At 34.9% G+C, this 16,707-nt stretch overlaps 1 protein-coding gene across 2 annotated transcripts in view; it reads right to left on the bottom strand.

Annotated features, from left to right (window-relative positions):
* Window positions 1-16,707, bottom strand: part of CEP112 (centrosomal protein 112) — a 157,148-nt gene that overhangs the window by 106,511 nt on the left and 33,930 nt on the right. For both annotated transcript variants that reach the window (XM_062010711.1, XM_062010710.1), the window contains exons 11-17: window positions 15,446-15,564; window positions 13,307-13,450; window positions 10,672-10,826; window positions 10,207-10,336; window positions 9,192-9,284; window positions 8,334-8,393; window positions 6,106-6,185 (exon numbers count right to left, since the gene is read on the bottom strand). In XM_062010711.1, coding sequence (XP_061866695.1) covers window positions 6,106-6,185; window positions 8,334-8,393; window positions 9,192-9,284; window positions 10,207-10,336; window positions 10,672-10,826; window positions 13,307-13,450; window positions 15,446-15,564 — 781 coding nt within the window. The remainder of the gene's footprint in view (window positions 1-6,105; window positions 6,186-8,333; window positions 8,394-9,191; window positions 9,285-10,206; window positions 10,337-10,671; window positions 10,827-13,306; window positions 13,451-15,445; window positions 15,565-16,707) is intronic.

The raw sequence follows: 16,707 nt of genomic DNA on the forward strand, positions 1-16,707 counted from the left end.
GACATGGATTTTCACTTTTTTTTCCCCCATAAAAGTACTGTATGAAATATTAACTGTACTCAATGAAGGTTCATTCTGATGTTGAAGTTGGAGGGATGTTGTACGAAGTACATAAAAAGTAAAAGTAACTCTTTAACGTTTTTTAGGTAAGGATTACCAAGTGTAATTGAAGTCTAGTGATCACAATCATACCAAAAGAACAAAGTCAATGCTTGTACTATATTTTTAGACAGATTTAACTGACTCAAAAAAGGTGACAGCATGAAACATTTGATGCTTCTTGAAAATCAGTAATTAAACTCCATCATCTGTACACTTTCTTTAGCCAGTTGAAGGCTCTTCTCATTTCATTAATGTTTTGGGCAATTTATAGCCTTGAAATATACTGTACTGAATCTAAGATAGGCTGATGTGAAAAGGAAGCCTTTAGGAATACTATGGGAACATTTTTGAGATTTGTGTTAATTACTTCTATATTAAATTAGTGAAGTCAAAACCTACAGACCTTAACTACATTAATTACTAGGAGTTTACAAATAACCCAAGTGCTACAACGTGATACGCTGATGCCACTCACTTTTAATTTCCCACAGCTACATATATTGAAACATTCTCATAGTTGATACCATTAAAAAAGATGTCATATGATATCTCTATAACCATCTTGAGGGACATAACAATCCTACACTCAAGGATTAAAAATCAACCATTACTTCTTTTCGTACAACTAGAATTTTCCTTTAAATACATATTTCATTATTGCCAGTAGGTCTCCAGAGAAACCGGTGAAAGAAAATGAAAGGCTGTAAATAGTTAATAGAACACTTTATTTTTTCTTTTAAGTGAGACTATTAAATAAAGCTACCACATTTTTGTGTCCTCTGTTCGTACTTTACATTGTGCCCCCTAAAGCGAGGGTTATGTCAGCATGTTCATGGGGCTCCAGGAATGTTTACAATATGCTGGAAACTTTGACTGGTTTTGCTCTAAAAGGTTTCAGATGCTTGAACAGAGCACCAAGTGGAGAACAGCTGGCTGGTTTTCCACTGATTCTTAGAGGAGGGGAAAAAAAAAACCCACCAAAACCACACAGCTCTGTTTTAAAGAGTAAAATTATATCCAAACTCCTCAGCCACTTAACATTGCCACTAGTTTTAAATCACAAAGTGTTATTTTTTTTCATCATATTGCAACTGTTGCAACAAGACAACACTGAACATCTTAAGGAAAGACAATGGTGAACACAATGAACGTGAATATAACCTCTTAATCGTGTTCTTTATTGCAACATTTGGAATTAAAGACAATGCCTTCTCATATTTCTTTAATTATTTCCGGCTTTAAATAGTAATAGCTTTTCCATTCCTCCAAGAATTCCTCTACACACAAATGCTTCATTTTCAAGGAAAAATGGAATTAACTACAGGAAAACAGCTACACTTAGGCAACTACCCTAAAATATTAACAACAACAAACAATTATAGAGAATCCAGATTCAACTTGAATAATCAGGAGAGGGGAAAAAAAGTAGTAAATCACCTGGCACCTAAAGCCATCATTCCATTTATTTATCTCTGTATTGGTGATTACATACTACCACAAGAAGTCCATCAAATATGATCTATACAGTAGTATTCTGAAGGAGAAGCTGTTTAAAAATAAAGCTGTCCAAGGTTTTGGTATTATCTAACTCTGTTTATTTTTAAAAGCTGAAGTTTAACTTCTTTTTAAATGCGGGGATCCAACAAACAAAAGGGAATTATAATCACTGCTATTTGTTCTGTTTCCTTCTGCAATCTATCTTCATGTTTTTTATTTATCCTTGCCTTCACCTGTTTCCCTCTTTTATCAGCTCAGAAGCAGTATGTACACTGTTTATTTCTCTCAAATTTATGTACCTTCATTTCTTTTACATCGTCCTTTTTATGATATTACAAAGAAAAGACAAATTCTATAAACACCATGGGAATTTTGAGAGAGATTAGGGATCTCAAAGACTAGAAGACCATAGTGCTAAAATTTTATGCATTTTCATGTATTCTGAACAATGCAAAAAGACCCTTTCAGACCAAACAAATCCAGACCTTCTCTTTGTACATCAACTAAAACTACACAATGAAAAATGAGTCATTACACAAGTAGAACAGAGATTCTGCAAGGGACCATCTCACCCTGTTCCCATTTTTGTCTTCTCTCCGTTTCCCCAATATAGAGGAACTGTAGAAAACACCTGCAGAATATCTGCAGGAGGTGGGCAAGCAGTCTTGGAACAACCACCACAAAATACTCAGAGCAGCATAGTAACAGAATCCACAAACTCAAATCATTCCACTGCACCAGAGTCCAAACCAGACGAACGCCGCATGGAAGTGAAAAAGAGGGGATATGAGAATGTACTGACCCTATCCCTAGCTGCAGTCCAGGCATCCTTTTCATCAAAGATTCAGGCTGAAGTTGCAGTACAAGTATAATTAGATTTCTTCTAGCAGACCTACTGTCAGTAGCTTCAGCTTTTGAGTAAGTGTGAGATCAAAGCCATTCTCCCAAGGCTTTACCAGTATCAGTACTAAGTTTAAAACCAAAGGACAAGCCTGAGAAGAGCTCCAGCCTCATTGCACTGTATGTCTTGTTACAGTGTCAGGTAGGGAACAAATGAGTCAGAAAAACCAAATAACTGGTAAACCATACTAGGAGATAACAAGTGGAAGCCCTTTGAATGACTCAGGTTCCAAGAAGAAAACCTGTTACCAAAAAAAAGGTTATTTCCTTCCCAAAATAACATCATTTTAGCAACTTGTTTTAGTAAATACAAGTACAAATGCATTTTTATCAGGTGCTTTCTATAAGACAAAACCTTGGATCAGTAATAACTATACAATATACAAAAATTGGAGTTTAAAATATACATTAGTATCACTGAATCACACTTGACAAAGTCCCTAGAAGTAGTTGTCTAGCATCAGCACACGGAGAGATGAAGAACTGACACAGATACCGTACTGGGAATAATGAAAAGCAATGAAATGTGTTTAAGTCTACAGTGGGAAAACTCCATAGCATCATCCCCAAAGAGTAATCAACTTCTTGATTCTCATGTCAGGATTCCCAGAGAAAACATGCGCATGTACACAAGTATACATGTGAAATGAAAGGTAAATCATTTTCATTTCTGTATTTTATTGAACATTTACATGGACCCCCTTCACATTATGCCTTTGGTTGAAAAGGCTTTGAAACATTTCTGTCTGCCATCTATAAGTTAGAAATTATTGCAAAAACTGTGTGTGATCTAGAAACTGTTGTAAAAATACAGATCTGCTAATAGATAGGAGTGGCTTTGCTGTTTTCTGGAAAGTTCAGTCCCTCTGTCTTTCCCAGAAGTTTTAAACAAGTTCAGATGAGGGGTAGAGAAGCAATGGAGAAAAGAGGTGTTGCTAGTTTCTTATTTAAACAAACAATTTTATTGAGTGACTTTCAATAAACCAGCTGCTAAACATTTGCTCTGTATCATCATCACTTGCAAAGCACTGAGATTTGGCTCCACAGGCAGGTTTAAAAAAATAAAAAGGCAAAGATTGGGAGGAAGAAGTTTGTGAAGTATGTATGTGCAGACAGTGTGCATGCATTCCTTGACACTGCAACGCTCAATTACAACGTCTGCACCTGTAAAGTCGCTTCATTTCTCCTAACATGACTTCTTAAAAATAGTTTCCTTCAATCAACCTACAGAATAGAAGAATAAGAACTCTGGAAAGCTACTGTTCAGTAGCATAATGAAATATTAATTTCTGTACGAGCCACAAACCAAAAAACATCAAATCAGATTCCCCAATTATTTCCAGTATGTGAAAACCTTCACAACCATTATCCTGAGAAACCTGTAGCACCAAGGTGGTTTACACTTCCATGAGAGTGGCAGATGATAACAGCCTCAACTCATATGAAGAACAGTTACAGCTACAGCACTATGGTAATATTATAATGATTTAGTCCAAAATCACTATCTCAGGATGGACAAGCTTGATACATCAATGCAGTCATAAAGGTGTTATGGACACCAGAATGGAGGTGGCCAAACCAAACCGACTGTGGTGGTCTAAACAAAAAACCTGTAACCAGAACTGTTTACTTTTGCCATCAAATCCTCTGTTCTTCACTGTTTCATCTTTAGTTAATATGTTATTATAAATATAGTTTATGGTTGGATTCGATCTTAAGGGTCTTTTTCAACCTAAATGATTCTATGACTTTAACAACATATAAATGGACTTCAAACTAAATGCTGTAAAACAAATGTTTCCTCCTGTACACCTGATACTCTCCCTGATGTAGGTCAAGCTGGCAGCTACACCTCATACAGCGATGGAGTATATAAACACTAATAATGCACATGGCCATTCTGCTCTTGGAATCATAAAAGAGATTTTTACCTCTGATGTTAAGCAATAATGTTCTTAGTTTCTCTGTTTATCAGCAAATAAATGAGGCCAGCCTAAGAGTATATGCACTCGTGATGGCTGCAAATAATGCCTGGCACAGAACCGGGATACTGCCATGAGAAGCCTTTGGGGTCTTTGCTATGACTATCACACCAACATTAATTTCTGCACATTTAAACTGTGAATGTAATATATACTTATTTCTACTATAAACTTCAGAAGAAGAAAAAACCCTTCCATAAACTATGTAAACCCCTATTCAGTATTAAAACTCTGGCAATACTGTTTTTTTGAAGCGAAAGATACTTCTAGAAACATGGGTTTTACTATTCCACTTGAAGTCTCAAATCACTTTCATTATGCATCTGGTGGATATGTTTGAAAATGCAATAGCACTGTTTGCTGTCACACTGTGGAAAAAAGAATTAACAAAACAACCCCACTAAATGCCTGCCACTCCCATTCTTCTGTGTTTGTGGCTGACTAGCTATCCAAGGTATAATCCTGTGGCCATTTCAGAATCAAAGTGCATTCAGATCAAAGTAGTTCATGAGAAATCACTGGTCCACCTACTGGGTTCTGAGCTGCAATTCCACAAAGCACCGTTTCTATTGATGATGGTGAACTATATATTCACTCATCTCAAGGAAGATAAGGTTGTTTTACTGTGTCTGCCTTAGCTTGTATAAATAATAGTCAATGTAAAGAAATTAAAAGCTAAAGCTTTTATTGATGCTTATAGTGATGTAAAAAAAGGAATACAGACTTCAGCCCTGTGACTTTTATTCAATAAAATGTCTCTTTCAGCCTAAATAAGATGCATTGTAACATTTAACTGAGTGGTTTTAGCAAATAACTTCTGGTTTGTTTCAGAATAATCCATTTTCCCCAGAAATTATTTCTATAAATTTAAATTTAGACTGGATAAAACATATGGAAAGAATATTTTACATAATCAAAAATGTAAGTCATGTAACAAAGGTCCATTTTGTCATATGCACATCTGCTGTATGTAAACCACTCTTCTGCTCAGAAAACACTAAACCAGTGACTTTCTGAACAGTTTTTTAATGTACAAGGTCAGCAGAAAAGCTGTCCCCAAGTCAGTTCATGAAATGTGTCTTCTGTTTGCTGCATACAATTTCTCTGAGCCTTAGATACATCTGAAAAACTAGTATTCACACCAAAAAACAAGTGGTACCACAGAGGAAAAATCCTCATGAGAGTTGTAATTAATGGCTATTTAACAGCCAAAACATCATGTACTAAATTAAGATAAAATACAATTTAAATAAATACATCTTTCCAAATCATCCCTTCCTCTAAAACATTTCAAAGCAACTAGTCTTTAGTTTGGATCATTTGTTTATTATGTATCCATTCTGAATTGAAGCTGGTTTCATTTCTTTGACTGGGCAAGACTAGCTGACATCACTAACAGCAATTTTGGTTTATTCCTTCCACTTGAAAGTCAACACATTTGAGTGGCTTGGTTCCTGCTTTACTGTTTTTCATTTTATGGCTGAAGATGCAACTTTACAATGAGAAGATAATCCAGGCAAATGACAGAAGGCAGTCAGGCAAGACAAAGCACGTTTATCTAATACAACTGACCAAAAAATAAAAATGGGGATGGTTGTTCAACAATATTTCCATATTCACTTACTTCAAAGTCTCTTCCAGTTTGCGAAGTTTCTTTTGAGCATCCCCTCTTTCTTTATCAAGATCATTACGGATACCATGGATCTACCATTAGAAGGAAAAAAATACCATATTTTAGCTGCACCAGTAGTGCATACCAGAAGTGAACTACTTTTTATCAATTCTTACAACAATAAAAATATCAAACACAATGATAGTAAATAACACTACTTTAGAATAACAAATACTCAAACATTAACTAGCTGAGGTTTAATTTTCTCTCAAGAAAATTAAAACCTTTCCTCAACGTGGCTTACTACTAAAAAACTCCTGAGCCAGTGAAATTATTATACATAACTTTTTCCATTTTGCATCCAGATATTAAAAATGCCATTTGAAAACACAGGGGTATGGCATTCTTCTACAAGCATACAATTAACAAACCCATGAGAAGCACAGACACTTCTAAAGGGAAAAAACATCTTAGCTAACAATTATTCCATTGGAAATTGTGACCATGTGCTGTTTATAATGCAATATTGAAAAATGTGTTTTAGTAAAATGTGTTTTGTCAGAGTCATGAGAGTATAGCCCAACAAACCCCCCCAAATTTAGATATTCTCTACTCTAAGCAGTTCCATGTATGTGTTTATTGCATGGAAATCTGAATACTTAATTGGTTTTAAAGAGCATCCAAACCAATGGACTATCAGACAGTAAAGAAGGTATTTCCCAGCGTGGTAAAATTACATATATGTAGCAGCTGGTTGGAGAAGGGCTCTCAGGAATAATCTGTCACTGTTCTTAAGCTCAGCTGAATGTTTGGAAAACAAGCAGTAGATTATTTATAAAAAGCAGGTGTTTCCTTTGCTTGTAAAACCATTTAGCCTAACTGGTTCCTGATTCAGCAGATAAGCACATTTAATCAAACAGTGACATTTAGGGTTACTACATACTATTTGTTTGATGTTTAAATATCCTAGCAGGCAATAACCACTGTAGCCTAATAAAGATTATTAGATAATGGGTAGGTTCTTAGTGAACAGATTGCACCAGAGATCCCATGATTCCTTTACTTGAAGGCAAGCTTGTTTTTAGTATTTTATGGGCCAATCAATACTATTTTATGGATTTATATCTACAGATCGGCCACATTTTTTCCTCCTCCTTTCTCAAAGATCTGACTTCTAAAACAGTTACATGAAAATGTATGAATAGGCAAACCGCAGTGAAGTTACCTATTAAAAATAAAGGGTCTACTTTCTTGCTTACTGATTGAGTTAAAACTTCAGCATCTGGTATAGAGTGATTGCTGACATGCTCTTTGACCATCCTAAGCAGTATCCTCCAAATGATCCTCAAACCTCATTTAAGATTCACATAGGACAGAGACCATGTCAGAAAAATGATATGGATGCATTCTCCTTACTGCCCAGAATTGTTAACTTTAATAGTGTAGATGTGAGCCATTTGATGGCATTTGGACTTGGCGTCTGGAAGCATTACCAGCCTTACTGGTACTTACCTGTACTCTGTACTAATGTGCAGAGGAAGAGATGTAATGCAATAAACCAGCATTCACTATACCTCAGCAGCTAGAAGATAACCAAATTATGCTAATACATTTTTATTTTGACCTGCAATATTATTCTAAGGCATTACTTGAGGTCAATATTCCTAAAAACTAGGACTTGTATAAACAGACAAATGTAGGCTAAGATTAGCCCAAAACATATCTTGAATGAAAAAGTACTTGACTTGGAATCAGCAGGAGGCACTAATTCAAACCAAAAGCTCCCTATAATTCTCAATGAAAATGCTATTAACAAGTGGCAAGTAGCTATGAACACAATTCATTATTTTAGGTCACAAATTTGCCACGTTTGAAAATGACATGTTTAAATAACACATCCTTTCAATTAAATAGGCACCTATCACAGCCTTTTACTAAACAGTGCATGAGTTGAACATGTCTCAAATTCAAGTTTAATTTGAAACCTACTGATGTTTAAAGTCTAAAGAAATATACAATTTGTACAAAGTGCATTAAGATGTGTACCTAGAATCAGAGCCAACATCTCTGTACTTAAATAGCTGTACTTAAAATCTTCCTTGAATTTGTCCAAATATTTTCCAACCCATGTGAAACATTTGGATTCCAAGATTCACTACTTGGGATATTCCAAAATTTAAACCTCTAGCTTCTGTATACAACATAACTGGACATGTGGCATATTTTCCTGAAAACATTACCTGCTTTTCATATACACACTCCAAGTGAAGTTTGTCCTGTTGCAACTTGAATTCTTGATCCTGCAAAGAGATTGGGAGAGAAGTGTTCTAAATAAACAAATCACATTTTTCTTTACATTTCAAAGCAGTCATTAAAACAGGGACACATTTGCTGTTGGAGTCCAGAAAAACTAAACATGCACTTTATATCATCATTCAAGAATTCTTTGACATGTAAAAAATTCAACCTACAGCAAAAATATCCACACAACAAAACTATCTCAGAAGTCATAATTCATGTTTTCTGAAGAGAAACAGCTTGTTCTCCTGAGATACTAAAATGCCATTCTGTACTAGATCAACTGTGGAATGAAAGACAGGAGAAAAAGTAGATGCCAAAACTCAAACAGGATTGATACATGATGCAGATGTGGAACTCATTATCCTGAGATAGGAGGATTAATTTAAATGCCTGTAGGAAGACAGAACATTGAACTAAACTGTTATATAGCTACAAAAATAAAAGCAATTTTGAAAGTTACTTACAATAGTATAAACATCTACCAATGGATTATAGAGAAGCATGTCAAAAAATTACATATCTTTTTTTTCCTCTGCTCTAAAAACTTTTTAACATGTGAATTACAGTAGTCAAAAAGTCCATGTGAAAATTCTACTCTTACTCAAAGTGATCTCTTTTAGTCATACTTTTAAAATCAAACTTTAAGCATAAGGTGATGCTTTGTATTTGTCTATGAATAAAATACATACAAAAATGCATGTTACATAAGTGCATTTTAGCATGGCAACCTGAATATTCAAATCACTGGAAAGAGTAAAAAGGCTTGGTCATTCTTGAGTAAGAAATTCAGGGCTCACCCTCAGCTGTTGCAGTCTTTGATGTTCTGAATCTTGTAACTGTTGTTTTAATAGAGATACACTACGTTGTAATTCTTCAATCATATCAGATGCCTGTAGAGATTTTAACAGAAAAACGATTTTTAGCTCTACAGATATATCTTCCTGGGATTTAAGTTTGTTTCTCAGGTGCCTGGAAATAACTTGGGAAAAAAAACCTGTATGAGTTCACAACTCTGGATACATCACTTCTGACCAACTTAGAAATGTAAACAAAACCACAAGGTAACTGACAATAAAATAACTCTTGACATTAACAACTGAAAAAAAGAAAAAGACTGTGGATTAAATGGAGTAAAATATCAAAGCTCCCAGAATTCCAGTAAATAAATGCAAAAAAATCCATTTGTACTATGGGTCTAAGAATTAGCAGATGGTATTTAAAATATGAGCCTTTTCTACAAGTATTGAACTAGAAAATCATATTAAATAGATACTATATACCTACCTATGCATATTGCTATCAACCTGATAGATGTTTTTACAGAAACAAACCAGAAGGATTACATTTTGGGTGGAATGTCCATTGCAGAACTTTAAAACAATTCCTTAAACACATAACTACTTAACATCATGATCCATATTAAGAGGCCTGTAAGATAGTTTACTTCTGGAAAAATTATTTTCCCTTATTGAAGAGGCCTTATGAAAAAGTCTCTAAATGTGCTGGGGTTTTCTGGTATCCAGAAGCACAAAATCAGTGTATTCATCATAGCTGACCTGAATCAGCTATGGAACTAGCACCTCTATGTACAAATACACACACCATTACCAGTCAACTTCAGATCATTTTTCAGGCAAATTTGGGAAAGAAAAATTAAATCACATTACTCTTTTATTAAAAAAACTTAATCAGATGAATAACTTAGGGAACTGAACAGTTCCTTGATTTTTTTCACAAGCATTACATTTATATTGAGACAATCACTTAGAAAAAGAAACAACATTTTAATGCCTGTTATCCATGGAAGCATACCTTAGCTGCAGAGAGAGCATGTTCCTGGTTTATAACATTTATATCAGCATCATATTTACTTTGTAGTTGCTGAATGTTCTCCTCATATTCCTGTATAATATGGTCCTTGTCTTTCTGAAGTGAGCTGTGCCTACAAGGAGTAAGCAAACAGAATATGGAAATTGCTTTCATGTTTTGGCATCTTACCTGCTTGGGATCAATTCTACAGAGTACGCAAGTCTGCCTGTACGATGTGCTCGTTGTAACAGAATGAAATGCTTATAAATAATGGAAACATTATCCTACTTCTTAGGATAGTCACTTGGGTCAGTTATAAAACTGAGTTTTACATCAATCAACACATTTTTGTGGCAATTTTCTAATGCCAAGTACCATTCACCGAGTTCTTAAGGTAAAATTAATTATGTTTCCTTTCAGAAATTCCATATTCCTCAATGTTAAAAACAATAACCTCTGTTTCATTACCTTGCTTTCACTTCCTGAAGTTCAGAGCATACTGCTTGGTAACGTTTTTCTGCATCAGCCTTTTCCTGAGACAGTTTTTGACGCTGTAAATTGCTGTTTTCAGCTTCAACAGTCAACTGCTGGACACGAGCCTCCAGTTTTTTGACCGTCTGGTTCTAAAAGAATAGGTCATTGTTGAGAAAACATGTGAATAAATTAGGGTATGCCCCTGTTTTTATTCAGTAGCCTAGAGCAATATGGTTCTTTGGTGGTCCAGAGACACAAGAGTTATGATAGCAAAGCTGTTGTCAATCATGACAGTAAATTTTATATTGCATATAAAACCCCCCAATATTTCATAATATGGATGTGTAGCCTCCCCTCCACCACAAGTAACCTGCCTTCACCCCTAAGCAAAACAATATGTGCAACTGATTTCTGAACTACAAATCTGTCACAGACAGATATTTCAAGAAAAGCTGTAATGGAGAAGACATGTAAAGCATTTTTAGACCTATTAAGCAACAAGTGTGTTACCACTAGTGATACTTACAATCTGGATGTGGAATAGATTACTCTGGAGGGGGAAAAGTTACCTTTTACTGATCATTATAGTGAGGAGCCACTATAAAGCTCATCTGGAAAACATATTAATCTGTATATCATCTAGTGAAGGTTTCTCAGGCTAAAAATATTGTTTTGAGTACTTTCACAACCATCAGATGTTTAAAGACATACAAATACTTCTACCAAATTTCCAAACTCAAACAAGGAGCAATGCACTTCAGGTGCTACAGAAAAAAAGGTTTTAAACAGTTGCCTTTTATGTGCACATTTTGGCAAAACAACATCTAAGGATGTAAACAGTAAGACAGAGTAATATCTGCTATGACTTTGGAGGATGTAAGAGGACTGATTATAATTAAATGCTACATAAACAGTGCAAGTGCTACCTAGTTGTGTTTAAAATCACTTAACAAATATTAACTACATAATTTGTCAATCACCTTGTAAGGTAAGTATATCACCTCCATTTTATCATTGGCAAATAGAGGCACAGAGAAGGAAAGGGGCATGCACTAAGTATAGTAAATCCATCTCAGGACTGAGCACGCATTCCACAAGTGTCTGCTGTATACCTTTCCTTCACCCACTTCTCCACATCATTTAATTACAGTGATGTCCTTTCAATAAATTATGAACATCTGTGAAAAGTCATATCTTTTTTTCCCAGAACTTCAGTTTCTAATATAGCTGAATTTTTAAATGAGCAGAATGAGAACAGGCAGGTAGCATGAGACACCATTTCCCATTCCTCCCTACATTTATGTTAATATGCACAGAAATGAGAGTACTCCTCCTCGGGAGGATGGAGGCAAAAAATAAGATGAAGCTGTCCTTCCAGGATGTATCTCAGTTATTTTTATATTAACAAAGGCCTGAAGATGAGGGAACAGTATTTTCACTCACTGTTAAAAACAAAATACAAACTCAAACATCTGCCATCTCAGGTCAGTGCCCCAAATGGCATGGAAATGTTAGATAAGTGTGAACTGTTATATGAGTTGTGCCTCATATCTCATCAAATATCATTCCTCCCTTGCCTCTCACCTCTCAAGGAAGTTCATAATTGTTCAATGTTTATCAGTTCTATAGTATTAGTTAAATTTTTCAGCTAATTCCACATGCCAACAGCAATGGCATTCTTGACAACATGAAACTCTGAACAAGAAAACTCTGGAATATCAACAAAGAAGCCACAAAAACAGGAGAGCAAAAGAGAGAGACAAAAAAGAGAAAACTAATTTCCAGTGACAGTCAAGTCTTTCATCTTAAGCCCTGCCTTGAACTCTACCTTGTTTAATTATTAAATCAGAAGCTGCTCAGCAAGATCTGTCTAGTTTTGATGGTTCTTAAATTCAATCTTGCTGACAGACTGTGTCCATTTTTCTCTGTATTTACTGTTACCTATGACATGATTTGAATGCTAATTTTTAAGTTCTACATTCATTCATTAATAAAGGAATAAATTTTGTTTGACATTGTCTTTTTCACTCATTCAGTTTTCCTTAGACCTGATAAAAAGTACAAGATGCTTTCTTGGTGATACTTGTTAATTTTTTGCTTTTTCCATCATTTATATAGCAGGCACAAAATCCAGATTACACCTGCTCCCACGTTTGTAATTACTCTAGGAAAGGAATGCAGTAAACTAGCATAATACAACTATTATTTTTTAAATCTTTTTAATTTGATCTTTAATTTAACAGGCATTTGATCATTTGAAGAGGAGGTGAGTAATAAGTCACACGTATCCATGTAAACAGACATACTATATAAATCCCTTTTTATAGTACAGACCTAGAGAGATGTAAATTCTGCAAACTTCAATAAAAAACAGTGAGAAATGCTGGAAATAGTCCTTCAATACAAAGATATATCTGTGTAATATTCACTGAAGGGCTGTACTGCCAGGGAAAAATCCTCATTTAGATTTTGCCAAGACAACGTCTTCTCCCAAAACAGAACTGCAGCCTTGCTCTATCAAAACTATTTCTCAGCTCAACATTATTTATGTACATTATTGCACAAATGCATGAAATGTGAACAATACAAAAGACATCTGCTATTGTGACATATTTACAAAAAGACTTACAGTTGACTCTATCTGTTGCAAATAATCTTCATTGATTTTACCAAGACGAGTGTTGGTGTCCTCGAGCAGTTCCTGCATATCTTCTGTGTGCTTCTTGTGAATATTAAACTTGTCTTTTTCCATTTCAGCCACAGCATTGTGAAGCTGCAGCACAAAAATATTATGAAGTAATAAATGCCACATAATATTAGCATTTTTAAGCATTATTATAACATATAAATAAAATAACTGAGAAGCTCAGGTCACATTTCTGTCCTCTATTACAAAAAAAGATCATTGTCTCACTAAGGAGGCCTACTATGACTATATAAAGCAGTCATTTAGAAGTATAAGCAAGTAATTTAAACATGAAATAGAAGGCATACTGTAATCCATACAGACTTGATTGTTGACATACTTAAACTGAACAACAATGATCCTTGTAAAAAAATTAATGATTTTCTCTTACAGAAACACTAATACTCTCCAGATACACTGTCAATTTATCTGCTGCTCTATTTGTAAGAAGCTGGAGAGTCTTGACTCTTTACTTGGCTAATAAAAGGATTATTTGCATCATTTCTAAAACCCTGATTTATAATCCTAAACACCAGTGGCTTCACTTTCCAGTTAAGCAGCTTCAGATCTAAATTTTCCCCCTACACAACAGTAGAGTAACGTCACATCAAATTTAGATACAAAACTCATAAGGTGTGTTGGTTGTATAACAGCTACTAGGTATTTCTCAGGTTTCTAAGAAACTCATTTCCCAGTTGAAGGAAAAAAGCTGCAATGTAAAATATAAAAGCATCTTTCTAAATGCACTTCTAAAATCAGGTTAATGTGCACAAATACGGGGTTTTCTCTCAAGCACATAGAGGAGAAAGTTATTGGTTACTCTGCCTACTGCATGACCAAAACACTTTCATCATGCAAAATCATGGAGATGCCTGTGAATCTGGACCATTATTTAAACAGCCTTCAACAGTGTGTAGCAACTTAACAAAGTTTTTCATACAAAATACAAGAATTGTAATAAATTATTACAAGTATCATTGTTTAAAACATGGGGGGAAAAAAAACAAGTAAATAAATATTTCATGTCCAAGTGCATAAGACATAAATGGACCCCAAAATTCTGGGGACATCTCTACCTCCTGTATGATAGGCTATACTGATATTTGCATTATTGTCAGCAATATCCATTAAACAACCTCCTTCTATTCAAAGGAAAAAATAGAAGGAAGCAGTAAAGTTATAAAAATACTGCACTGTTAACTTTGACTATATCTCCATCATACTTCCCACTATCCACACTATTGCAGAGAAACATGCTGTGATTTCATGTCTTTAATTTCATTAAGTTAAAATTAATATTAGCACTTTAATTAGCACTTGTTTGCACACTGGCATCACTGACAATTACAGCTGTAGGAACAACACTTGCTAGGTACCTGTGAAAAGTGAGATGACTCTGGGCTGGAAATAATGCTTCTCTAAAATAAAAAACCCTAAACTAAAAACCTGACTTTGAAGCCTCGAGGTCTTAAGCACAAAGGACAAGATTTACAATTTATCTCTTACAAGACAAGAATTAAAACCAACATTACTTCCAGATGCAGGGCTGCAAAAAAATTGGACATAATTTCATTTATGAAGGGAGGTGGTTTTGCCTATTTTGTGAGTCTCCCTCTCCTGAGAGGAGTAAACAAGAAAAGTACTGACAATAATCTGGACAAAGGTGCAGCTATCTCTCAATAAACATGTTTTTCCCTCTGATTTGCTGCTGGCTTGAGTCTAACAATAAATAAAAAGATATTGAACAATTCATGACCCAACATAAAAATAACAGTTCAAAGGATTCATCATGGCAGCAGGTTTACTGAGATTAAAATTCCATGTCAGGTCAACCAGAAATAAACACTTCCCTAATAGACACTTGCCAAGAGGGCCAGATGAACCCTAGGAACAGAGTGACTAGATGGGTGAGTGTGGGGGTACAAAGCATCAGCAAAAAGAGTCTTGCAAGAGTAGTCCAGAAAAAAGAAAATTACCCTGAGAAAATATTCCTAAAAGCAACACATTTCTTATATTTTAAGTGGCATAATGCATTATAGATACAGACTGTAGGAGTCTTTCAAAGAAAAGATTATTCATTACCCTTTTCTCCCACTCATTCTTCAAAGAATCACTGCTTTGCTCACACATCTTCTTTAACTCCACAATCTGCTTCTCTTTTGCTTCTTTGACAACTCGTAACTCACGAACAAGGGCATGAACTGTCAGAAATGGGAAAATAAACAACCACCCAAAGGATAGCTTTGGGATTTTTCAATGTTGGCAACGGATGCAATCAGATTACATCAGTTTTCCAATAGACCTGGTTTTCTGATGTATTTTTGGCTCTTAAAAATACTTAACACATGTTTCTTTACTTAGATTTACTGTCACTAACATATTACAAGGTGTTCTATTTACAACATGTTTCAGAGTGAGTTTTCTTTACTGAAACAGTAAATATACATCAACAAAATTTTGAACACTAAAGAAAACAGGCATTTATAATCAGATTTTATGTGCATCCTTAGGAGAAAAAGCTTTCATGGAGGTTGAATGTCCAAGATAAATTAGGTTCCCCAGCTTAAATTGCAAGTGATTGCATTAAAAATTCACTGTCCACCAAATTTTGTGGAAAACAAAGCCAGTACAAACCCACTTTTCAACGTGACTGATGATTTTCACTCTGGCAAGAGTGCAGATGACTCACAACCTGTTACAGCTGAGTGCAACCATCAGTCCACCAGCAGAAACACCAGATCCTCTCATGGACAATTTACTTTACCAAGGAGCAGTTCCACAATACAGGTGGAACTATCCTTTTCTGAAGTGAGTTCCCAAGTTTGTGTGTTATTTTACACTGTGGTTTAGTCCATAGTGTAAATGGGCTCCCAATGAATTTTAAAAGAACATCCAAAAACTGCTGACAAGACACATGCAGGCCAAGTTCTGTAGTTATGATATATTCAAGAATACTAGTCATGTGTGAAAACTCTTACCACAATAGTCCTAAATAAATAATACATTGTGGTTTGATTAAAATGTACTGACTGTAAAAATAAGTTAACAACCTTGAGTCAGAGAGTCTAAAAAGTTTTAAATAAGCACACAAAATACCTTGGTATCAAAGAAATATTTTCTGACTATCATAAAAGCTGTAAGTAGTAAACATAAGATAACATTGACTCTTGGAAAAAAAAATGCAAAAGAGTGAAAACAATTAAACAAGCTTCTAAAAATCTAAAGGAAAATTTAGGTCAAGAGTTGCTAATGAAGAAGAAAAGGATATCTGAACATGGAACACATAAGTCCATTGCCAGAAGACAGATGCAGTACAATATCACTATGCAGAGAACAACTACCAT

This window comes from Colius striatus, chromosome 18 (genome assembly GCF_028858725.1).
Source record: "Colius striatus isolate bColStr4 chromosome 18, bColStr4.1.hap1, whole genome shotgun sequence".
Lineage (NCBI taxonomy): Eukaryota > Metazoa > Chordata > Aves > Coliiformes > Coliidae > Colius > Colius striatus.